Source organism: Pongo pygmaeus, chromosome 11 (genome assembly GCF_028885625.2).
Source record: "Pongo pygmaeus isolate AG05252 chromosome 11, NHGRI_mPonPyg2-v2.0_pri, whole genome shotgun sequence".
NCBI classification, from domain to species: Eukaryota; Metazoa; Chordata; class Mammalia; order Primates; family Hominidae; genus Pongo; species Pongo pygmaeus.
In genome coordinates, this window is record NC_072384.2 from 101021152 (window position 1) to 101046103 (window position 24952).

The 24952-nt window shown below is 42.1% G+C and overlaps 1 protein-coding gene and 1 long non-coding RNA gene across 4 annotated transcripts in view; one reads left to right on the forward strand and one right to left on the reverse strand.

Annotated features, from left to right (window-relative positions):
- LOC129031075 (uncharacterized) overlaps positions 1-14612 on the reverse strand; it is a 27981-nt gene extending 13369 nt beyond the window's left edge. The window contains exons 1-2 of the long non-coding RNA XR_008500934.1: positions 14265-14612; positions 2496-2638 (exon numbers count right to left, since the gene is read on the reverse strand). This is a non-coding gene — a long non-coding RNA (uncharacterized LOC129031075). The remainder of the gene's footprint in view (positions 1-2495; positions 2639-14264) is intronic.
- On the forward strand, positions 14222-24952 carry BZW1 (basic leucine zipper and W2 domains 1). Of its 3 annotated transcripts, none has more exons than XM_054476824.2 (12): positions 14222-14368; positions 15578-15651; positions 17708-17884; positions 18034-18128; positions 18688-18753; positions 19469-19604; positions 20335-20444; positions 20584-20754; positions 21117-21263; positions 22336-22474; positions 23528-23650; positions 24495-24952. In XM_054476824.2, exons 2-12 carry the CDS (start codon positions 15588-15590, stop codon positions 24524-24526), a joined length of 1260 nt encoding a protein of 419 aa, XP_054332799.1. In that variant the 5' UTR covers positions 14222-14368; positions 15578-15587; the 3' UTR covers positions 24527-24952. The 3 variants fall into 3 exon arrangements, with proteins under 3 accessions (XP_054332799.1, XP_054332798.1, XP_054332800.1); XM_054476823.2 differs by lacking the exon at positions 14222-14368 and adding an exon at positions 14649-14869; XM_054476825.2 differs by lacking the exons at positions 14222-14368; positions 15578-15651; positions 18034-18128 and having other exon boundaries at positions 17807-17890.

A 24952-nucleotide genomic window follows, 5' to 3' on the forward strand; every position in this document is an offset into this window, starting at 1 on the left:
GCTGAGCTCCTCAGAAGTGTCCTCGTTCCTGCGCCCCATTCTTCAGCTCTGCCCTCAATTCTGTGACTACCCAGCACCTTTCCAGTGGTCAGTTTCCTAGGGTTGCTGCAACAATTTATCACAAGTTGGGTGGCTTCAGTATGTATTATCTCACTGTTCTGGAGGCTAGAAGTCCAAAGTCAAGGTGCTGGCAGGGCCATGGGTTCTCAGGAAGAATCTTTTCTCGCCTCTTCGGGCAGCTCCTGCTGTTCCTTATGACTGCATCACCCCAACCTCTGCCTCCATCATCTCATTGCCTTCTTCCCAGTGTGTCTGTATCCAAATCCTCTCTTTTCTCATAAAAACACCAGTCATTGGGCCGGACGTGGTGGCTCACGCCTGTAATCCCAGCACTTTGGGAGGCCGAGGTGGGCAGATCACGAGGCCAGAAGTTTGAGACCAGCCTAGCCAACATGGTGAAACCCTGTCTCTACTAAAAATACAAAAATTAGCCAGGCGTGGTGGCGGGCACCTGTAGTCCCAGGTACTCAGGAGGCTGAGGCAGGAGAATTGCTTGAACCTAGGAGACAGAGGTTGCAGTGAGCCGAGATCGTGCCATTGCACTCCAGCCTGGGCAACAAGAGCAAGGCCTGTCTCAAAAAAAAAAAAACAAAAAAACACCAGTCATTGGATTTAGGGCCCACCTTAATCCAGTAAGACCTCATCTTAGCTTAATTAATTATACTTGCAAAGACTTTATTTCCAAATAAGGCCACTTCTGAGGTTCCAGGTAGACATGAATTTGGGGGGAAGCTATTCAACCCACTCTACCAATAAACCTTGCTGAGGCTAATGGATAGTTTTGGGGTAGAAGTGACCCTCTCTCCTTTATGCCCCTATTGTGTCTGGTTCTTACATAACACACAATCAATTTGTCTGCATGTGCATCCTTTCTTTCTAGGTGAGCCACTGACTGATGACAGGGATTGTGTTTTACTCATCTCTTACCACAGGGTCTATCTCAAACTGATACTTGCATACGTTTGATTAAGAAAGAGCCAAGGAATGTGCTCTATGACAACAAAAGTACAGATGAAACCTACACTGTGTAACTCAGATACCCATGAGCCAGGAGACCTAAGGAAGGTAAAAAGAAAGAACCTACGGTTATTTGACAAAGAAACCAGGCTTCACTTTTTTTTGGATATAAATCTGCTGGAGCCACTATTTGTTTTACTTACATGTATTAAGCAAAATTTTCCAAAACTTGGAAACAATGCAAAAAGAAACAAAAATACTGTGAGACGTTTCTTTTCTTTTAGAAACAGGGTCTCACTCTGTCATCCAGGCTGGAGTGCCCTAGTACAATCATGGCTCACTGCAGCCTCAAACTTCTGGGCTCAAGCAGTCCTCCCATCTTGGCCTCCAGAGTAGCTAGGACTACAGGAGTGTGCCACCAGGCCTGGCTAATTTTTTAATGTTTTGTAGAGACAGGATCTCCCAATATTGCCCAGGCTGGTTTCAAAGTCCTGGCCTCAAGCGAACCTCCCCACTCAGATAACCTGTCAATGTTATCCTCCAGCACTGTCTAATAAACCCATTACAGAGTAATCTGACACTCTAGGGCTGCCCTGTCTATATGGTAGCCACCAGCCACATGTGGCTATGTACATTTAATTTTTAATAATTTAAATAAAAAATTCAGTTCCCTAGTTTCCTTAGCTACATTTCAAGTACTGTATTCAGTAACCACACACAGCTACTGGGTACCCTATTAAACAGCACAGAAAAGACCAGTATCCATCACTCCAGAAAGTTATATAGATGGGTTTGCTCTAGGGAAATGTAACTTTATATATCTGCCATTTATTAGGGCCCAGACCACATTAGATCATGTGGTATGTAGAATGACAGCACGCCAAAGACATCCATGTCCTAATCCCTAGAACCTGTGATTATGTTAGGTTACATGGCAAAGGGAAATGAATGTTGCAGATGGAATTAGGTTTGCTAATCAGGTATCCTTAGAATAAAGAGATTATTCTGGCTTATTTCAGTAGGCCCTATGTAATCACAAGAATCCTTAAATGTGGCTGGGGGCAGTGGCTTACGCCTGTAATCCCAACACTTTGGGAGGCCGAGGCCGGCGGGTCACGAGATCAGGAGATCAAGACCATCCTGGCTAACATGGTGAAACCCTGTCTCTACTAAAAATACAAAAAATTAGCCAGGCATGGGGGCGGGTGCCTGTAGTCCCAGCTACTTGGGAGGCTGAGGCAAGAGAATGGCGTGAACCCGGGAGGCGGAGTTTGCAGTGAGCTGAGATTGTGCCACTGCATTCCAGCCTGGGCAACAGAGTGAGACTCCATCTCAAATAAAAAAGAATCCTTAAATGTGGAAAAGGGAGGCAGGAGAGTTGGTATTAGAGTAGCTGGCTTTAAAGATGTCAGGGGCCACAAGCCAAGGAATACAGGCAGTCTCTGGAAGCTGGCGAAGGTGATGAAACACATTCTCACCTAGAGTCTCCGAGTAGAATGCAGGCCTGCTGACACCTTGATTTTAGCCCAGTGAGACCCATTTTGGAATTCTGACCTTCAGATCTGTCAGATAATAAATTCATATTGTTTTACGCCACCAGGTTTAGGATAATTCGTTGTAGCTGTAATAGGAAATAATACAGGCGTTAACTTGCAAAACATTGATAAGTTACAAAGAATTGCTGTATAGTTGAAAAGAAATCACCCAAGGTTTCAGTTTTATTGCCCTTAGGACATTAACCAGTTTTGTTTTGTTGTTTATTTGGGTTTTTTTCCCCTAATCTGCAATCTTATTCTGATGTTCTTTCTTCCATATTGGTTTCTCATATCTTCCTTTGAACTTGCTTTATTACACTCGCTCCCTCATTGACTATATCTTTGAAATCTGCTCACTACACATTGTATAGGAGTCACTATATATTGTACAGCTTTAAGGTCACAAGTGGTTTTTGGTTCCATGAATGAATCATATAGTGGTGAAGTCTGGGACTTTAGTGTACCCATCACCCAAACAGTGTACATTGTACCTAATAGGTAGTTTTTCATCCCTCACCCCTCTCCCACCCTCCCTCCTTGGTTTATATGCTTAAAGTTAGATGCTGACATGCAGCCAACAAAGGAAAAACAAACAAACACAGGACTCTAAGGTTCTTCCGTATGTAAGAAGAGCCTACATAATTTATACAGCGATTAACCTGATGAACATAGTTTATTTATAATTCAAATGAATAAATTTCATATTCTACAACACATATAATCTATTGACTAAATGTAACTAATGATGAACCTCCATACAAACAACCCCACTAAAAAGTGGGCAAAGGACATAAACAGACACTTTTCAAAAGACATACAAGTGGCCAAAAAGCATATGAAAAACAGCTCAATATCACTGATTAGAGAAATGCAAATTGAAGCCACAATGAGATACCATCTCAAACCAGTCAGAATAGCTATTATTAAAAACTCAAAAAATAACAGATGCTGGCAAGGTTGCAGAAAAAGGGAATGCTTACACACTCTTGGTGAGAGTGTAAATTAGTTCAGCCATTGTGGAAAGTAGTGTGGCGATTCTTCAAAGAGCTAAAAACAGAACTACCATCTGACCCAGCAATCCCATTACATTCCCAAAGGAATATAAATCATTCTACCATAAAGACACATGCACACAAATGTTCACTGCAGCACTATTCACAATAGCAAAGACATGGAATCAACCTAATACCTGATATGGTCTGGCTTTGTGTCCCCACCCACATCTCATCTCAAATTGTAATCCCCACGTGTTGGAAGAGGGGCCTGGTGGGAGGTAATTGCATCATGGGGTAGATTTCCCTCTTGCTGTTCTGTTGATAGTGAATTCTCATGAGATCTGGTTGTTTGAAAGTGTGTAGCACCTCCCCCTTTGTGCTATCTCTCTCGGGCTGCCATGTAAGATGTGCCTTGCTTCCCCTTTGCCTTCTGCCGTGATTGTAAATTTCCTGTGGCCTCCTAGCCGTGCTTCCTATACAGCCTACAGCACTGTGAGTCAATTAAACCTCTTTTCTTCAAAAATTACCCAATCTCAGGTAGTACTTTATAGTAGTGTGAGAACAGACTAATACAATTCCCAACAATGAGAGACTGAATAAGAAACTGTGGTATATATACACCATGGAATACTATGCAGCAATAAAAAAAGAACAAGATCATGTCATTTGCAGGAACATGAAGGGAGATGGAGGCCATTATCCTTAGCAAACTAATGCAGGAAGAGAAAACCAAATACTGCATGTTCTCACTTATAAGTGGGAGCTAAATGATGAGAACTCATGGACACAAAAGGGGAACAATAGACACTGGGGCCTACTTCAGAGTGAAGGGTTGGAAGAGGGAGAGAATCAGAAAAAATAACTATTAGGTACTAGGCGTAGCACCTGGATGACAAAATAACCTGTACAACAAAGCCCTATGATATGAGTTTATAACAAATATGAATATATAACAAACCTGCACATGGACCCCCTCAACCTAAAATAAAAGTTGAAAAACATACAAACAACAAAGACTACAAAATAAAAAGTGTTGGCCAGGACATGGAGAAATTGGAACACTTGTGTACTGCTGATGGGAATGTAAAATCGTACAGCTGCAGTGGAAAACAGTATGGTAGTTCCTCGAAAATCAAAAATTAGATTGCCCAACGATTCAGCATCTCCATTTCTTTTTTCTTTTTTTGCCCCGGGATGAAGTCTTGTTCTGTGGTCCGGCTGGAGTGCAATGGCACAATCTTGGCTCACTGCAACCTCCACCTCCCAGGTTCAAGCAATTCTCCTACCTCAGCCTCCCAAGTAGCTGGGATTACAGGCACACGCCACCACGCCTGGCTAATTTTTGTATTTTTAGTAAAAACAGGATTTCATCATGTTGGCCAGGCTGGTCTCGAACTCCTAACCTCTTGATCTGCCTGCCTTAGCCCCCCAAAGTGCTGGGATTACAGGCATAAGCCACCGTGCCTGGCCGGCAATTCCATTTCTTTTGTGTTTATAGCAAAAGAATGTAAAGCAAGGTCTAAATAAGATATTTATATACCCATGTTCACAGCAGCATTTTTCACAATAGCTAAAACGTGGAAGCAACCCAAGTGTCCATCAATGAAGGAATGGATAAGGAAAATGTGGTATATATTATACAAATAATAGCCTTCCAAAGGAAGGAAATTCTGACACAAGCTACAGCACAGATGAACCTTGAGGAACCTTGAGGAACCTTGCTAAATGAAATAAGCCAGTCACAAAAAGACAAATACTGTATGATTCCACTTATACGAAAACCTTAAAGTAGTAAAATCAGAGAGACAGAAAATGGAATAGTGGTTGCCAAGCATGTGGGGAAGGAGAATCAGAGTTATTGTTTAACGGGTATAAGATTTGTTTTGCAAGATGAAAAGAGCTACAGAGATAGATGGTGGTGATAGTTGTACGTTATAAATATATTTAATAACACTGAACTGTACATTTAAAAATGGTTAAAATGGTAAAGTTTAGGTTATGTATGTTTACCACAATAAAAAAAATTTGAAAAAAAATGATAAACTTCTTTCTTTTCCTTTTTTTCCTTTTAGTAAATATGACAAGAACAGAGCCTGTACCAATTTAGTTAAGACCTTTTTCCATTTCTTTGGTTTGTTTGCTCCTTGTGCTCAAGAATTTGTTGGAATGTAAATGTCCTCCAAGCTTATCCAGATAAGTATCATGAAAATATATTCCTCCCAAGGCCTTTCAAACACCATTGTTACCAATAGTTAATTTATATTTTTATCCAAGAAGTAAATAAATCAAAGTTTGGCAGCTCATTTTTCAATCTCCACAAGTTGCTCATAATCCACAAAAATTGAGGAAATACACACACACACACACACACACACACACACACACACACACAGACACACACAATCCAATCCTCTTCTCCTTGGCCCTAATGCTCTTCTTCCCACTCCTAAATTATCTATCCCTGGAAGAAGCAAAAGTAGATCTATCAGAACCACTTAAGGAGCTTTTTCAAAATTCCCACATCCTGCTGCCCACCCCTACCCTATCCTGATATACCACCCAAAGAGGCAATGCCAGAATCTGGGTACTTTTTTGTTTTGGGGGGTTTTTTGGAACAGGGTCTTACTTTGTCACCCAGGCTGGAGTGCACTGGCACCACCATAGCTCACTGCAGCCTCAAATTCCTGGGCTCAAGCAACCCTTCTGCCTCAGCCTCCTGTGTAACTAGGATTACAGGTGCACACCACCATGCCCAGCTGATTTTTTTATTTTTAGTAGAGATGGAGTCTCACCATGTTGCCCATGCTGGTCTTGAACTCTTGACCTCAAGTGATCCTTCTGTCTTGGCCTCCCAAAGCTCTGGGATTACAGGTGTGAGCCACTGCACCTGGTCTAATCTGGGTAGCTTAAGAATCCATAGAGGGAAGAGAAAGAAAAGCAAGTATACAAAAAGCAGGTTGTTGGAGGGTTACATTGACTTAGTTGAAATGGAATCCAACAGGATCTTATCCTCCAGCTCACCAATGCTTCCCTTCCCCAGAATAATTTTTCTATAATATTGACAGTCTGCTGGTATCATATAGATAATCTCTAGTGGTCTCCACTACTGGCCAGATTGTCACACAGTGATCTCAGGCAATTAGGCAATTGATGAACACAGCAATTGGCAGGTCCTCTTCATAAATATCCGCAGCCCCCACTAAAAGTTAGAGGAAGGTCAAACATCTCACATGACAGATTCACTCTGAGTGAACATAACAGCCTGACGGCAGAATCATCTACCCTTCTGGGAGGAGAGTACTGAGAACCAATAGCAATCCACACCTGGAGGCTGCTGCCAGCATCGCTTGCTGGATTCCTCCACCTTCCTCGGATGAGGTTCATAGAGCAAGTGTAAACTTTCTAACCAACCACATATCTTATTTCTAACATCCACTATACCAAGGAATAAAACCTTAAAGTGGACTCTTGGAAAATTACTTGAAATGTGTAGGTAACCAATTTTGAAGTGTGGATTCATGATTTGGATTCATCAAATGCTAATTAACTACACCTAGAGTGCAAGTTGACGCTACCTAGGGTACAGAAAAAAGTTAACTTATGTTTAAATACATCATATAGTTTACACTAAATTTCTTAAGCATTTTAAAGTGAATTACCACATAGAAAGCAGAACATAGATGAAGACCAAACTCCTTAGGATGGGCTCTTAGCCCTTCTCAAGCTAATCCCCTCTTCATCTTTGCCATCCCTGTCCCAACATACACATACACAGATACACATACACCCTACACCACACACAGCAAGCTGCTCCCTGCTCTAGAATGTGACAGCTACATTTCAGGCTGCTCCACATGCTGCTCCTACCTACCTCTTCCCCATCTGACCAACCTCTTCTCTTCTGCCAAGACCTACCTCAAATGCTTCCTATTCAAAATCTTTCTCAAATCCTTCTCAACCTGTGGAGTTTGTCACTCCCTTTTCCATATTCTAATAGCACCTTGTATAATACATTCGTGATGGTATTGTACCATGTCCCTCACTGGACAGTGCATGTCACAAGCACCATGACTGTCTTTGGGCCTCCATTACAGCACACCAGGCACATAAGGAAAAGCAGAGTCCTTCCTAAAGAGTTCTCACCAAAAGCATTTCTCAAAGGCAAGTAAATCTGTTGCTTATACATTGTTCTTTCTAGGCAAGAAATTCTTAAAATTTCTGAAGTCATGAAACCCCAATGTTCTTAATGTTATTTTATAGCCCTTTTTACCTGGTGATATGGTTTGGATGTTTCTCGCCTCCCAAATCTCATGTTGAATGTATTTCCCAATGTTGGAGGTACGGCCTGGTGGGAGGTGATTGGATCATGGAGGCAGATCCCTCATGAGTGCTTTAGCACCAACCCTTTGGTAATAAGTAAGTTCTCACTCTGAATTCCCGTGAGATCTGGTTGTTTAAAAGTGTGTGGCACCTCCCACCTCACTCACACTTGCTCCCACTCTCACTGTGTGACGTCCCTGCTCCCACTTCACTTTCTGCCATGATTGTAAATTTCCCAAAGCCCTCACCTGAAAGCAAATGCTCGTGCCACACTGGCACAGCCTGCAGAACCATAAGCCAATTAAACCTCTTTTCTTTATAAATTACGCAGCCTCAGGTATTTCTTCTTCTTCCTCTTCCTCTTCCTCTTCCTCTTCTTCTTCTTCTTCTTCTTTCTGAAACAGAGTCTCACTCTGTTGCCCAGGCTGGAGTGCAGTGGCGTGATCTCAGCTCACTGCAACCTCTACCTCCTGGATTCAAGCGATTCTTCTGCCTCAGCCTCCCCAGTAGCTGGAACTATAGGCGCGTGTCACCACGCCTGGCTAATTTTTTGTATTTTCAATAGAGACGGGGTTTCACCATGTTAGCCAGGATGGTCTCCATCTCCTGACCTTGTGATCTGCCTGCCTTTGCCTCCCGAAGTGCTGGGATTACAGGCGTGAGCCACCGCGCCAGCCTCAGGTATTTCTTTATAGAAACACAAGAACGGCCTAACACGCTTAGGTTCTGAAAGTTCTTCGTGGAATTTAGGTATTGAAAAATGTGAGTTGAATTCAAAGCACAGGTATAGAGAACTAACAGAGAATTTCATTTTAGCACTTACTATAACTAGTCACCTAGTGCTAAGAATCTCTGTGCTGGGCAAGCCTTATTGTATAAAGTTCTCTGATGCTAAAGCCTTCTATACTGGTTAAGTTCTGGAAAATGAAACTGCTTTTTTAAAAAAAACTAATTTTATCCCAGAAAGATCTGGGAAATCCTCCAAGACTGCTTTTTAAGAGTAGGACCTGAATTGTATCATTAGAAAAAAGGTTCCACTTTTTCTTATCAGATAAATTGACATTAAGTTTACTTAATGGTAGTCCATGGCCTTATTCTGGAAGACTAATAATCATCAATTCTATCTATAGTTAGCTTGCTTTGAAAGCAAGGCAGCCTTACTTTCTCACAAAGTTTCTGTGAAGAATTATAAAATGCATGTGAAAATATTTTGTAAACAGTAACATCCTCTATAAATTTAAGGTCTACTGTGACCACTCTATTACTACTAATGGTAGTACATACCAAGTAATAGCAGTAGTACTACTAATAATAGCACTAAGGCAGTGATTAAGTTCTATTTGGTTTAGTTGCTTTTTCATCTTAGATAAAAACTTTCCATCAGCTGGGCGCGGCAGCTCACACCTGTAATCCCAGCACTTTGGGAGGCTGAGGCGGGCGGATCACTTGAGGTCAGAAGTTTGAGACCAGCCTGGCCAACATGGTGAAACCCTGTCTCTACTAAAAATACAAAAATTAGCCGGGGGTGGTGGCACGCACCTGTAATCCTAGCTACTCAGGAGGCTGAGGCAGGAGAATCGCTTGCACCCAGGAGGCAGAAGTTGCAGTGAGTGGAGATCGCACCACTGCACTCCAGGCTGGGCAACAGAGAGAGACTCCGTCTCAAAAAAAAAAAAAAAAAAAAAAAATTCCATCACACTGAGCCTCCCAAAAAATGAAATGTAGGTTTTAAAAAAGACATCAAAGAAAGATGGCCATCTAAATATGCCAAGGAAACAGTTATGCATTGGAGATAATTTTCCAACACAGAGATGTTTGGATCTGGCGTCCTCAGTAACATTTCTTTTTTTTTTTTTTTTTTTTTTTTTTGAGACGGAGTCTTGCTCTGTCGCCTAGGCTGGAGTGCAGTGGCGGGATCTCAGCTCACTGCAAGCTCTGCCTCCTGGGTTCACGTCATTCTCCTGCCTCAGCCTCCCGAGTAGCTGGGACTACAGGCGCCCACCACCACGCCCAGCTAATTTGTATTTTTAGTAGAGACGGGGTTTCACTGTGTTAGCCAGGATGGTCTCGATCTCCTGACCTCGTAATCTACCCGCCTTGGCCTCCCAAAGTGCTGGGATTACAGGCGTGAGCCACCGCATCCAGCCTCTTAGTAACATTTCTTAATCTTCAGTTCTGCAGTAATATTCTATGAGATATGAACTATTAATAATAAGCAATAAACAGTTTTTTCTAAACAATCCTATAGCTAACATACCACATGCCATCACACTGTTCTCTTGTTGATTTTTATTTTGCTTTGTTTTAATGAATGTCTTGAATGCTATATAACTTAGAATGCACATATTTAAATCACCCCAAATATCACTTATTTGGCAACTCACTTCAAACTATATTCTGAACAAGCACTTTACAGGAGCAAAGAGTTTTCACCTTAACCTGTCATTATTCTGATGTTGAGAGAGGAAAGAGAGAAACAGAAAATGCATGTATGCCAAATTTCTTGAATCCCTAAGCCTCCCAATTATTTCAGCCTATTCAAAAATCGAGGCCAGGTGTGGTGGCTCACATTTTAAGAGGCAGAGGTGGGAGGACTGCTTAAGCCCATGAGTTGGAGGTCAGTCTGGGCAACATAACCAGATCCTGTCTCTATTTAAAAAAAAAAAACAACTAAAATCTAAATAATAGAGTATGTTTGCTAAAAGAGGGTATTTATTTAACAAATATTACCAAAATGTTAATGTAACTAAGCAATGCTTATTTTTATCTTGATTATGTCAAATATTATTAATAATTATAACTATTAAAATAATTCTATAAGGAAGTAAAAGAAATGGTATATATGAGATATGTAGCAAATGAATGATATTTAACACATTTTTTACCTAAAATGAAATTATTTAAAAGCTCATTGTACCTCAAAGCTTTTTCATTGTAAAAATTTTGTGGAGCCTATGAAAATACTTCTGGCCACACATACATACATAAATATATGCATACATACATAGGTGTGTGTATCTAGAAGTATTTCATATACATATGCTACAATATTTAAGCCAGGTTCATAGGATGTTCTATAAGCTTCTACAAGACTCACAGCATAGGAATAAATACTTTCCCCAGCTCATTTTCCAAGGGTAACAATGTGCTTTTCAAAACAGGCCCTTGACATTCTTCTAGTTGTTAGGAATAAAAACCTATTGTTACTTGCTTTTGAAAAAGAAACACTTAGGTATCCATTTCCATCAATGAAGTTAAAAGCAGTATCACATTCACATGTTGCACTTAGCACCTTTCTTTTTAAGTAGTTCAAAATTTTTAAATCCAAAAGTACTACCGGGATTCACAGCAATGGCAGAGTAAAGAGATCAGCATATCCTTTTTCCCAAAACAACCATAAAACTGGGCAAGGCTAGGCGTGATGATTCACACCTATAATCTCAGCACTTTGGGAGGCTGAGGCGGGAGGCTCACCTAAGGCCAGGAGTTTGAGACCAGCCTGAGCAACAAAGCAAAACCCCATCATTGCCAAAAAAAAAAAAAAAAAAAAATTAGCAGACTCAGTGGCTCATGCCTGTAGTCCCAATTACAAAGAAGGAATGTGTTCACATCCATGACTAAGAAAGGCTTATGGGAAAAAAGCAGTAATTGAGATGAGGCTTGAAACAATAGTGGGATTTTGACAGTGGAAAATGAGGGAAGGACATCTCAAGAAAGGTCAAGACAAGATGTGTCCTGTCTGACCAAAGCATAGAGTTCAATTGTTTGGAATCTTTTCCTACCATAATACAATTCACAAACAACATTTCTGCTGCTAGCTGCACGGTGCCTATTCCCATGGGTGCACCCGAAAGCAGAGAAAAGGTAAGTGGCAAGGTGTGGTCTGTAATCCCAACACTTCAGGAGGCCAAGGTGGGAGGATTATTTGAGGCCAGGAGTTCAGGAAAACCTTTAATCCACTTTACATTTTAAAGAAAATAATCTGCTTACTTTAATATCATTTTTAGTCAAAAATCGTTTGCTACATACCCCACAATGATGGTAATAACAGGTTAAGAACCACAAATGTAATGGGAAGTAAAGGCGAAAAACATTGGTCAGAGCTATCTCTGAGTATAAAGAGGCATTTAAACAGTGAAGAGAAATGATTCAGGTTGCAGTTGGGAAGATTGCTCTGGAAATGTTGAGAAAGGGGATAGTACAGTTAGGAAGTTATTGCAAAAGTCCCATTTAGTTAGGGGTAACAGATGCCTAAATCAAGATGGTACCGGGGAAAGATGATACAATTTTAAAACGTGGCAAAAATAGAAGATAAGCTTTGTGAGGCCATAGGCCTAACATGTCACTATCTCTACTGGTCTCTAGCTGAATAAATATTTGTTGAATGAATAAATAAATAAGATCTTGGTGGTAAGGCGGTGCATTATAATGGCGAAGCCAGACTGCTTGGGTTCAACTGGACCTCTTCCACTTACTAGCTCTATGATCTTAGACAAGTTACCTGACCTCGATGCCTCGGCTTTTCCATCTGTAAAATGGGACTAATGAGTGTCTAGATTACAGGGTAGTTTTCAGGATCAAATGGGGTTACTACATAAAGTGCATAGAAAAGGGCCTGATACATATAGGAACATATTAGTTATCATTTTTATTTGTGAAACGTTGTCCTTTCACAGAACTTCAGATATGAAAAATGCAGGTCTGGGGGAAGAGCAATCGACAACACTGACAGTGTTAAATTAGCCATGAAGTGAAGATGCCAGATAGTGTGGACTGGGGCCTTGGGAGAAACGATGGGGCTAGACACTTAGAGATCCGACTCCGGCCACTTCCCTCTGCTCCCCACAGCCCTCCCAGTCACACTAGCTTCTTGCGGTTCCTCCAACAGATCAGTTTGTTTCCTGCCTCCTTCCCACTGCTGTTGCCTCAACTTGGAAGGGCATAGAGCCTGGACTTAACAAATATTTGTTTAATGATTCAGTAGATGATCTTGGAACTCTTTTAAGTGGAGTAAATGTTAAATCCTTGAGAATGTATGAGACTGCCATGGAAGAAAGTATCCAGAAAGAAAAGGTGTCAGTACAGAAAAGAAGAGTCAGAAAATACCGTGCAAAGGCACATTCAGAACGTAACCAGGATAGCTGGAGCCAGGATTCAAGGAGAGAGGTAGGTAACATTCAATGCTCAGAGGAGGCAAAGAGGGTGAAGAATAAAAGAATCACTGGGTTTGGCAATAATTTCAGGAACGAACGCTGAGAAAGTCATTTTTCCATGAAGTTGCGGGGGGGTGGGGGGGGGTAGAGGTCAGATGGTTAATTAGGGAAAAGAAGTCAACAAACTATTTTATCAAAAGGTTTAGGGAAGAGAAGCCACTCTCCTCCTACCAGAGAGTGAGGAAGCAACTGGAGAGAAGTAAACTACTGTACAGTGAATAAAAACATGGGGCTACATCCTAGAGGCGCTGTGCATCTTTATCTGCACAGAGTTTTGTCACGTCCACAGTGCTTTTCACACGCACTATCTAATCTGATCGTACCCCAGCTCCCTGATGATATAGTCTCTAACTGAGGGGTTCTCAAGGTGTGGACCAGCAGCAGCATCACAGAGAACTTGTTGGAAATGCACATTCATGGGTTCCACACCAGGCCTACAGAATGAGAAACTACGGGTGGGGCCCAGCAGTCTGTTATAACAAGTCCTCCAAGGGATTCTGATGCTCTCCAAGTCCCCATAGCCACCACACTCGGGAGACAACCGCTGCAGCGCGCGGGGACCGCGGCTGGAGGACAGAATTTCCCCTTCTCAATCTTCGGCCTGTGTCCTCTTCGCTCTTAAGGGAGGTAGTGAACAATGAGACAGCCCCTCAGAGAAAAGTCGCCCCGTAGGGGACTCAGCTGGAGCGAGCTCCGCCCATCCCGGCCTGGGCGGAGGCGAGGTGTGGCTTCCTTCCCCAAGCCACGCCCCCATGCCCGCCCCCGGCCTCCGCCCCCGCACGACCCGAGCGCCCCCCGCCCTCGGGCTTCGACTTCCGGTGCTGGAGGAGAGGGCTGGCGGGGAGGGACTCCAGGAGGACGCGTCCAACTTCGAGACCGGCGGGGGCCGGCTCCGCTCTTCCAACCCCTCCGTGTGTGAAGAGGGCGGACGACGCAGCGGGGGAAGAAAAATAAGCTAGTCTAGGACAAGTGTCCAGGCGACGTGGAACCCAGTAAGTGAATAAAGAAGCCTTGAAACGTCTCTCCCCTCCCCTATCCCAGTCCCTCACCCTAATCCGCGCGGAATAGAAAAGGCGGAAGCGCCAGTCCACGATCAGGGCGGGGCCCGAGGGTGTGGGGAGGGGGGTGGGGGGGAAAGGGGAAGAAATCTCGCGATAGGAGAGCGGTCCGGGCGGGGGTGGCACCTCTCCCTCCTCCTCCTGGCGTTAGTTCCGGTCGCAGAGGAGACACTGCCGCAGTTGCCGCTACATCGGGGGTTTCTGGCTCTTTCCTCTTCGCCTTAAATTCGGTAAGACGTGGCGCCCCGCTCACCCCGCGCGGACGCTGCGGGTCGTGGACGCTGGGCAGAGGGAGAGGGAGGCGGCGGGCTGGATGCAGCCCGGCTTGGATGGGCCCGAACGGAGGTCTCCTGTTGAGGCCGGGCCGGAACCAGGGCCTAAAGGCCGCCGCATCGGCAGGGAGGCCGAGGGGTAGCGGCGGCCCGGGTCGGGAAGTGGGGTCCGGGTGCGCGCCGCGGCGCTGGCGGCGAAGGCAGTGGCCGAGGCGGGCTCCCTCTGGGCCGTGCCCGGCCTGGCTAACAAAGCCGCCGCGGCCTCTGTTGTGTGATGTACGCGTGGGGGCTTCCGGCGGGCGGGGCGGAGGGGCTGCCACCACCACTGCGGCCGCCGCCGCCTCCGCCGCTGCTTTCGCTGGAGGGTGGGCGGATGTACCGGGCGGCTGGGGCCCCGGCGCAAAGCGCCTCAGTGCCTGTGGTCCGCTCGTTGCGGCGGCCGCCACCGCAGGCGACAGGGTCAGTGGAAAAGGAGCCGCGGGACCCTACGGCGCCCCGCTGTGGCCAGTGGGGTCCTGGGCGGGAAGCGGGTGATCTGTGGCTCGGGCGGGAGGCATGGGAAGGGTGTGGATTGGGAGACACGTTCCCGGGGAGGAGGCTGGGACTGTGGGATATGGGCGAAGGAGTCTGGGCTGGCTGTTAGTTTTGCAGGGCTGAGTGGTGCAAGGCGGCCGCTGTTGGGGTCACAGGCATGACCTAGGGTAGGATGGTGCTGCCCGTAACCAGGCCTGTCAGAAGACGGGGTTTACCTTTTGACAGTGTTTTAGAATTGGCATACACATTTTGGATGCCTCGTGACTATGGTGGTAATCTCTCTTTGCGTTCTGCGATGCTTAGTGGTCGTGGAAGATGTAAGTGAATGTAAAGAGAAATGTGGAGGAAACTGAACAATTAGGTTTATGATGGGTGATCACTGTAGCACTACAATGTCGCTTAAAAGTGTAGTTCACAGCACTAATTTGAAGGGTTTCTTGTAGAGAGAAATGCAGATTTTGACATACATTTGATTCAAGTGAAGGTAATTCTTTGTGCCTGCACCGGCTATAATTGCCAAGCTGAGAGTGGGTGTTCCATTTGATTCATATGTGACTAGACTAAGGTTTGATATTTTGTTTTAAAAATTAGTATTATGGCACTGATATTAAGGCTTTATTTCTCCTTTCCTAGGGTGTCTTTTATGAATAATCAAAAGCAGCAAAAGCCAACGCTATCAGGCCAGCGTTTTAAAACTAGAAAAAGAGGTAAATATTTATGTTTTAATGTCTGTCTTCAAACCTCCAGAATATCTTGTGTATCTTGCCTTCTCTGACAGGCACTTGCATAGTACTAAAGCCTCAAGAGAAGATACCAGAAAGAAACTTGAATTTCTCGTTGACTGCCATTTCACATACACCTTTAATATTTCTACTGCTTTACTGCTCAAGCCTTAATTTTTAGTATCAATATATCTCTAAGCCGGTTAGTGAATCTTCTTTTTGGTGTGAAGGTAAAATACTTTTTAAAAATAAAAATAAGGGCTCTGTTTTCACTAGCAGGCAGTCTCATTTAAGCAAACTTAAATGAGCAAAAATGTTAATTTATATAAAAGAACTCCTAATGTAGTCACCCAGATTTTGTGGAGATTTGTGAGAGAAAACTCAGACTTCACCCATGGAAGTTAATTGTGGAACAGGATTCACATTGTAATGTCTTTTGAAATACAGACTTAGTAGGAAAAGTATTAGAATTATATTACTTTTTTTTTGGCATTAGTGTGTACTTAAGTGAGTATTGAATTCTGTAGCAAAGTGCTGTGCTAGTGATATAAAGCTAAATAAGGTGTAGTCTCAGATATATTTTTACTGTTTTTGGTCAAAAGCATATTAACCTTGTTTTACAGGTGGTTTTGAGGAAATGAAGAACTGGGTCAGCTACTGGTTATAAGTTGTGTTTTTCTTTTTCTACCTTAAGTAGCAGACATTTTGAGATATATATTGTAGAATTTTAAAATCACTAATCATAGGCTGGCTGTCCCCTTGTAGTAGTGGTGGGGAGACCAAAGTGTGATTTGATTCTAATCTTTGCAGATTCATTTAGATTTAGCTGGTAAATTTTCTTAAGGAGCAGGAGTTGTAAACTAGAACAGTTTGGCAGTAAAATGGGAAAGTGTATCTCTTGAATATGTGGGTTACTGATGTTACCTTAATACAAATAATGGCAAGTAGCTTTATCATTCTTATTATTAGCATCAGGGAGAGATGTAACTTCCCCAGTTCCAGTTAGAGATGATTCGTGGCCTGGCTGTTGATGGTTAGGGTACTGGGTAGGGTATACAACAATCCCTGTCTGGGACTGAGGGAGTTTCCAGACACAAGACTTTCAGTGCTAAAACCAGGAAAGTGCTGGACACACAGAGGTGTTTGCCACCCTAGTACTGTGTGAAAAGATGTCATCTAGCCTAGATTGGGAAAGCAAAACCCTATTATGGAGTGTGTGAAAGCAACTCAGTAAAGGTCAGGTATGTGCACGAGGCTGTGGTCTGGGAGCTTTCTATTTTATTAATGTCATTTAGTATTTACAACAACTTAATGGGATAGGTACTATTCTTATCCCCATTTTACAGTGGGGGAATTCTGGCATGGCGAGTGAGACTTTGCTCGAATTCAGGTGGTTAAATGGTGATCAGGATTTGAATCAGGCAGTTTAACTCTAGAGCCCATGCACTGAACTACTACACAATATAGTCTCTTGATTATCTAATTTCTCTGATTCTCAGTTTTCCTTCTGAATAATAGGGGGAAAATCTGCCTCACAAGGTTGTTAACAGGATTAAAGCAAATGCTTAATATAGTTTCTGTCATATTGGGTGCTCATTAAATGTACTTTCTAAAACTCACCATCATAAATGCCAAAGGATTGGTTCAGTTTTTTTGTTTGTTTAATATTATGGACATTTAAGGAAAAGGATCAAGAGCTCCAGTGTCTGAACAAAACCCAAAGGAATAAAATTTACCTGTTAGAGGATGGCCTAAATTTTGGAAAAGCCAAGAGGCAGTAGGAGGGCGTTCCCAGTAGAAATTGCCTCATGGCAGTGGGAACACAAGACACTAGCACATTTAGATCACTTGTGAAATTATTTGAAAAGTTGCACAATTCTTGTGAGTGGGCCATCTTGTCTTACACTTGCAGAGGGGAAACATGCAAAGGATGTGAATTTAATCTAACTTATTTAACAATTGCATCTTCATAAGGTGATAGTTTTGTGGCGTTTTGGTAAATCTTTTAAAACTAAACGTTTTGGGTCCCCTGTCCCCCCAGATGAAAAAGAGAGGTTTGACCCTACTCAGTTTCAAGACTGTATTATTCAAGGCTTAACTGAAACCGGTACTGATTTGGAAGCAGTAGCTAAGTTTCTTGATGCTTCTGGAGCAAAACTTGATTACCGTCGATATGCGGAAACACTCTTTGACATTCTGGTGGCTGGTGGAATGCTGGGTAAGTGTCTGCGGTTTGTGGGCTTAATAATTTAGAAAGGTATAATATATGGAGATTATGGAGAGTCTAGAATATGAACTATTTGGCAAACTTGTTAAAATGGAGTGATTTTTTTGGTTGTGTTGTATTTTGGTTTTATCCAACTTTAGCCCCAGGTGGTACACTGGCAGATGACATGATGCGTACAGATGTCTGCGTGTTTGCAGCCCAAGAAGATCTAGAGACCATGCAAGCATTTGCTCAGGTAAATGAAACTTTACATAATTGTTTTCAGTTAGCTACTATCCATGTGGTATATTTGAGGAATATTCTACTTTTAAGAGTTGTGGTTAGAAAGTTGAAGAAATTTGATTTTAAATTTTAGGGATACTGTTCTTGGTGCAACGGGATGAATTAGAAACTTAAGGTGTGTTAAGGCGAACAAAATAGGGAAAAATGAAATTAACTCTTCTGTTCCTATTTGTCCTGAAATTACTCAGTTTTTAAGAAAAATATCAAGCTGAAAAAGTCAGTTTCGTATTGTGATTTCTCTAGTTTATCTGCATATATTTATTTTTAAAGTTAAATGAGTTGTGGGCTGACGAGCTTGTTAAGATCTCATTGGAAAGTTTCATATGTAGTTATGTTTGTATTACTGTAAGCAAAGAATTAAAGTACCTCTAACCTGGACATTCTTATGTGTCACTAGGAATTCTTCTCAAGCTGGTTTAAGCAGCTCATAAACTTACATCCAGTGAAAGATTTACTACTTTGCTGTTCTAGAAATAGATGAAGTTACTGAATTCATTTAATGTTCTTCATAGGTTTTTAACAAGTTAATCAGGCGCTACAAATACCTGGAGAAAGGTTTTGAAGATGAAGTAAAAAAGGTATGAGTAATAATGTACTTTGTGGAAAAGAAAAAAATAGGGTTAGAAAGAGGAATGTTAAATCCTAATTCTGCCACAGATTTGGAGTAATTTTGCTTGTTTGTTTGGGTTGTTTTTTGAGACAGAGCCTCACTCTGTGTCCCAGGCTGGGAGTGCAGTGGCTCAGTCTCAGCTCACTGCAGCCTTTGCCTCCTGGGTTCAAGCGATTCTCGTGTCTCAGCCTCCCAAGTAGCTGGGATTACAGGCATGTGCCACCATGCCCAGCTAATTTTCTGTTTTTAGTAGAGACAGGGTTTCACCATGTTGGCTAGGCTGACCTTGAACTCCTGGCCTCAAGTGATCTGCCCTCGGCCTCCCAAAGTGCTGAGGTTATAGGTGTGAGCCAACACGCCTGGCCCAATATTGCATATAGATGCCCAGAAAACCTGATACGTTTATCAAGCACCAGGCACTGTTCTAATGATACTAATTCACTTAATGTTTATAAAAATCCTGTGAGGCAAGTTTTATTATCCACATTTTACATGTGAGGTGCAGAGATTGAGTAACTTGCCCAAGATCATTCAGCTAATGAGTATTATAACTTAGATATAAACTTGGATGGTTAGATCCCAAAGTCCACGTATTGAACAGGTAGCCAGTATAACATGCTTTACTGCTTCTCTTATTGTAATGCAATTGCTGTTTTAACTCTTAACTGTTTTACTTTTTACAGCTGCTGCTGTTCTTAAAGGGTTTTTCAGAGTCGGAGAGGAACAAGCTAGCTATGTTGACTGGTGTTCTTCTGGCTAATGGAACACTTAATGCATCCATTCTTAATAGCCTTTATAATGAGAATTTGGTTAAAGAAGGTAATCAGCCTCAAAGGATGGTCTTTAGTTGACTCAGTGGGGTGGATAAGAGCATGGTTTACTGTTCATAGATGTGACTTCTGTGAAAGTCTTCGTTTATTAACCAGCCTTAAATTTAATAAGTTCAGTCTAATTCACTAGACATTTAATGAATACCTTTGGCATCCAGGTTTAATGGCTTTCTTTAGGCATACAACAAATACCCAGATTTAGACAAAATGTTGTTATATGTAATGAAAATAAAATGAGAAATGCTGTGGGAACCCCAGAAGAGATTAATACCATTTGGGGAACTTGGAGAAGATGACGTTTGGGGAAAATGTCAAGCTGGAAGGGAAAATCAATTCCCTGTTTGGCTCCAATTGTCAGATTATTCTCTACAGTAATTTTTTTTGAAGCTTTTTTTAAAAAACTGCTTGCAGTAGTGAGTATTTAAGTTGCCTTACTGTATTTCTCACAACAGCCTTGTCAAGTGTAGAGACTGTTGCCCTCAATTTATACTTTGGAGAACACTTTAAGTAACTTGGCCAAGAATATACAATTCACAAGTGGTAGACTAGGGAAATTGGAGAAGTGATAAACTGTGGCCCAGGAAAGTTCAGGGTTAAGTTTGTGAGGAAAGTCAGTAATCCCATGGGATTGAACTATAAAGGGAAGGATATAGGGGGATACAGGGATTGAAACCAGGGAAGGTACTTCTGTTAAGTAAGTAAGCTATTTTCTTTTACAGGAGTTTCAGCAGCTTTTGCTGTGAAGCTCTTTAAATCATGGATAAATGAAAAAGATATCAATGCAGTAGCTGCAAGTCTTCGGAAAGTCAGCATGGATAACAGACTGATGGTTGGTAACTTTTTTTCTTTCTTCCCATTCTTGCCAAAGATGTAAATGAGAGAAATTTCTCATTTTTAAGACTGTGAAAAGAAAGTGTTTTTCTTAATCTGATTTAAAGAAAGTTTAACCAGATAAATTCTTCTTTTAGGAACTCTTTCCTGCCAATAAGCAAAGTGTTGAACACTTCACAAAGTATTTTACTGAGGCAGGCTTGAAAGAGCTTTCAGAATATGTTCGGAATCAGCAAACCATCGGAGCTCGTAAGGAGCTCCAGAAAGAACTTCAAGAACAGATGTCCCGTGGTGATCCATTTAAGGATGTAAGTTTTTGTTTAAACCGTCTTTTTATGGCTAAGCTTCTGGCATAGAGATTTTCACTAATTTGAGGAACTTACTTCACCAGGATGAGATTGAGTTAATAGTAACAGGATGTTATACTGGAACTTTGCCTCATTCTTTTGCATATGCTTCTTCAGTGCCTGACTGAGGCCCAGAAATATAAGAGACTGGAGCTCAGGGCACCTTTCAGTTCTAAAGGTCTCTTTTAATATGTGGTACACATGTGGTTGCCAGTTGCATGGAAAAGGAGTTGTTATGTTTTTGTTAAAGGTCTAAACTTGATGTGTGAAGTATGTACATAATCAAAACTGACTTCTGTTACTAAATTTGGGTTCTTTTGCAGATAATTTTATATGTCAAGGAGGAGATGAAAAAAAACAACATCCCAGAGCCAGTTGTCATCGGAATAGTCTGGTCAAGTGTAATGAGCACTGTGGAATGGAACAAAAAAGAGGAGCTTGTAGCAGAGCAAGCCATCAAGCACTTGAAGGTATTAGAACTATGCCTTGACGAAACAAACTATTCTACTTTTACATGGTGATAAGTGAACTGTGACTATGCTTTTCCAAGAGGATTTATCACATCCTGTGGTTCCTGGGGATGGCCCACCAGTAAATAGACAAATAGAAACATTAACTATCGATGATAATGCTCTGAATTGGGCTGTGCTTCACAGGTTAAAAACAGGAATATGGCCTGGCCAGGCACAATGGCTCACGCCTGTAAACCCAGCACTTTGGGAGGCCAGGGCAGGAGGATTGCTTGAGCTCAGTTTAAGACGTGCCTGGGCAACATAGTGAGATCTCATCTCTACTAAAAATCACAAAAAATAGCCAGTCATGGTGGCGCATGCCTGTAGTCCCAACTACTCAGGAGGCTGAGGCAGAGGATCGCTTGAGCCCTGGAGATCAAGACTGCAGTGAGCTTATGATGGCTTTGTCAGACAAAGCCTGGTGACAGGGCGAGATCCTGCCTCAAAAAGAACATGATGAAAAGGAACTTAAGCCTGTAATTAGATGTTTGCTTTTGAAGGGGGTATTGGAAAATAGGATTTTTTCCCCCCTCTAAAATACTAATATTGTTTGACATTTACTTGGACTACTTGGTATAGTATTGTTTATTTTACTTAGCTACTTAGATTTTCTGCTTTTTTTTTTTTTTTTTTTGAGACAGTCTCATTCTGTCACCCAGGCTGGAATGCAGTGATGTGATCTCAGCTCACTGTAGCCTCCATCTCCTGGGTTCAAGCAATTCTGCCTCCTCGGCCTCCCAAGTAGTGCCTGGCTAATTTTTGTATTTTTAGTAGAGACAAGGTTTTACCATGTTGGCCAGGCTGGTCTCGAACTCCTGACCTCAAGTGATCCACCCTCCTCGGCCTCCCAAAGTGCTGGGATTACAGATGTGAGCCACTGTGCCCGGCCTATTTTTTAAATTTCTGGTAAATAAGTTATAGTTTGCAGTGATTATAAAAGATAAGTTATATATTGTCTGTATTGTAGGAGTTTTGTAATGGATGGTTATTTGTAATGAATGACTAAATCTTTTCTCTGTTCCTTTGAAAGCAATACAGCCCTCTACTTGCTGCCTTTACTACTCAAGGTCAGTCTGAGCTGACTCTGTTACTGAAGATTCAGGAGTATTGCTATGACAACATTCATTTCATGAAAGCCTTCCAGAAAATAGTGGTGCTTTTTTATAAAGGTAATTTAGATTTTGAATTTTGTAAATAACACAATAAAAATCCTTGTAAACACAAAATGGTCCAAATGATGAGTTATCCGGACATCAGCTCCCTGAAATATTTTACTTCTAGTTATGAGTCACCTCTGATTAAACTGGGTGCTTTTTAGTGCACTGATACTTGTTTAAAACATCTCTAAACCCTATTCACAAGTTGAAGTATGAAATCTAAAGCCATCATTATGCATCCTCAAACTTGCCTCCTATACTCTAACCAGGTATACATTCCCAAAGTTCAGCTAGGTGTGGTGGCTCATACTTGTGACCCCAACACTTTGGGAGCCTGAGGCAGGAGGATCACTTGAGCCCAGGAGTTCAAGACCGGCCTGGACTGCATAAGGAGACCTCATCTCTGGAAAAAAAAAATTAGGCAGGGAATGGTGGCGCAAGCCCGTGGTCCCAGCAACTCAGAAGGCTGAGGTAGGAGGATCACTTGAGCCTAGGAGGTCAAGGCTGCAGTGAACCATGATTGTGCCACTGCACTCCAGCAGCTTAGGCAACGAGACCCTGTTTCAAAAAAGAAAATCCCCAGGTCCCTTTTCCAGACAGTCTGTAGTCTTAGCTGTGTAGTCATAGCTCTGGAGTCTTCAGCCTGTGTGAATCCTGCTTCTGTTCATCTTACTCCCCCACCCAGTGTTGACTTTCCGTAGTCCTTCAAGACCAGTTCAGAGTGCTTCCATAGCAACCCCAATTTCAGTTATATTGTTCCCTTTTCTCTTGATCCCAATTTTAGAAACCTGGTCTAAAGTGGCTAGTAAAGAGAAGACCTCTGTTGGGAGAAAATCCATTGCAGTTAGTCATAACACTTTGAAATTCTGCACTAATCAGACCAGCCTTGATCCTGTTGAGTGTAGTTGGTATGCACACATGTGTTATTCTGTCCTCCAGTTCTCATGGATGTTTTTAACTTTTCAGCAGTTTGTTTGCTAAGCAGGCATTTGCACATTAGGTGGTGGTTCTAACTCTGAGTAGAGTATATTAAAACTCCCCTAATGCAATGAGTTTTCTTTCCAGCTGAAGTCCTGAGCGAAGAGCCCATTTTGAAGTGGTATAAAGATGCACATGTTGCGAAGGGGAAGAGTGTTTTCCTTGAGCAAATGAAAAAGTTTGTAGAATGGCTCAAAAATGCTGAAGAAGGTAAGGATTTTCCTTTGTGTGGTTTGTTTGGTAAAGCTAATTTTAATGTGGCCATAATATATCTTCACACATGCTTCCTTCTTTCTGATGCCACTTTGTACCTGGAGTAGAGATTTTTGTTAACGTATAAGGCAGGTGGTAAAAGCTAGAGTTTAATTATTATAGTATATTTATGGCTCAGCCATAATAGTAAATGTTCTTCGTGAAATGGAAAAGTTTGAGAATATTTAATGTTTATAAATTTGTGGATTACTTTTTTTTTAATTAAACATATAGAGACAGGGTCTCACTATGTTGCCGATGCTGGTCTTGAACTTCTGGGCTCAAGCAACCCTCCTGTCCTGCCTCAGCCTCACAAAGTACAGGGATTGCAGATGTGACTGCACCCAGCCAAATGTTGGGATTTCCAAGTGAATGCTTTTGAATATCTGCCTCATGTAAATGGTTATTAATAAAATTCCTTAACTGCTTCAAAGTTATATGGAGGCTGGGTGTGGTGGCTCACGCCTGTAATCCTAGCACTTTGGGAGGCTGAGGCGATCAGGTCATTTGAGGCCAGGAGTTTGAGGCCAGCCTGGACAACATGGGAAACCCTGTCTCTACTAAAAATAAAAAAAATTGCCAGTTTTGGTGGTGGGCGCCTGTAGTCTCAGCTACTCGGGAAACTAAAGTGGGAGGATCACTTGAACCCGAGAGGCAGAGGTTGCAGTGAGCCAAGAGGGTGCCAGTGCATTCCGGCCTGTAGGACAGAGGGAGACTCTATCTTAAAGAAGCTTCAGAGTTATAAATGGGAACTTTTGCCTTCTGATATATAATGTTTGACTGCTTTTTTCCCCTTTTCTAGAATCTGAATCTGAAGCTGAAGAAGGTGACTGAATTTTGAAACTACACCCTCAGTAAAGCAAACAGGAGTTGTAGATAAAATGTCATGTCTCATGTGTCCTGGTTCTTACATCTTCCTACCTCCCTGTATCAAGCATGATATAAGGGCTTTCATGGCAAATTTTATTTTAACTGTTTCTATGGTTGCTGGAAATGTTGGGTTTAGTTTCTAAAACCATGTTTTAAGTAGCTACAGGAGCTATAGATTTGAATCTAATGTTGCATTAGTCTTTTTAGTTATCTTCTACCTCCTGTATTTTCTACTGTAATAATGTAATTTAAGGCCTTCCACAATGAACAGTTCACTTTATTGCCTGGGTTTTCTATAAACAGTTTTCAAGATATGATTTGGTTAAAAAATAATTTGTTATAAAAATTCTGTTTGCAAATTAAACTGGAAAAGTATCCAAAGTCTCAAAA

Excerpts from the sequence above, each read along its gene's own strand:
- BZW1 (XM_054476823.2), top strand. The coding sequence starts at position 14,685 with ATGTACGCGTGGGGGCTTCCGGCGGGCGGGGCGGAGGGGCTGCCACCA. Across the intron at positions 15,652-17,707 it reads TTTTAAAACTAGAAAAAGAG|ATGAAAAAGAGAGGTTTGAC; the intron begins GTAAATATTTAT and ends CTGTCCCCCCAG. Across the intron at positions 22,475-23,527 it reads AGTGGTGCTTTTTTATAAAG|CTGAAGTCCTGAGCGAAGAG; the intron begins GTAATTTAGATT and ends TTTTCTTTCCAG.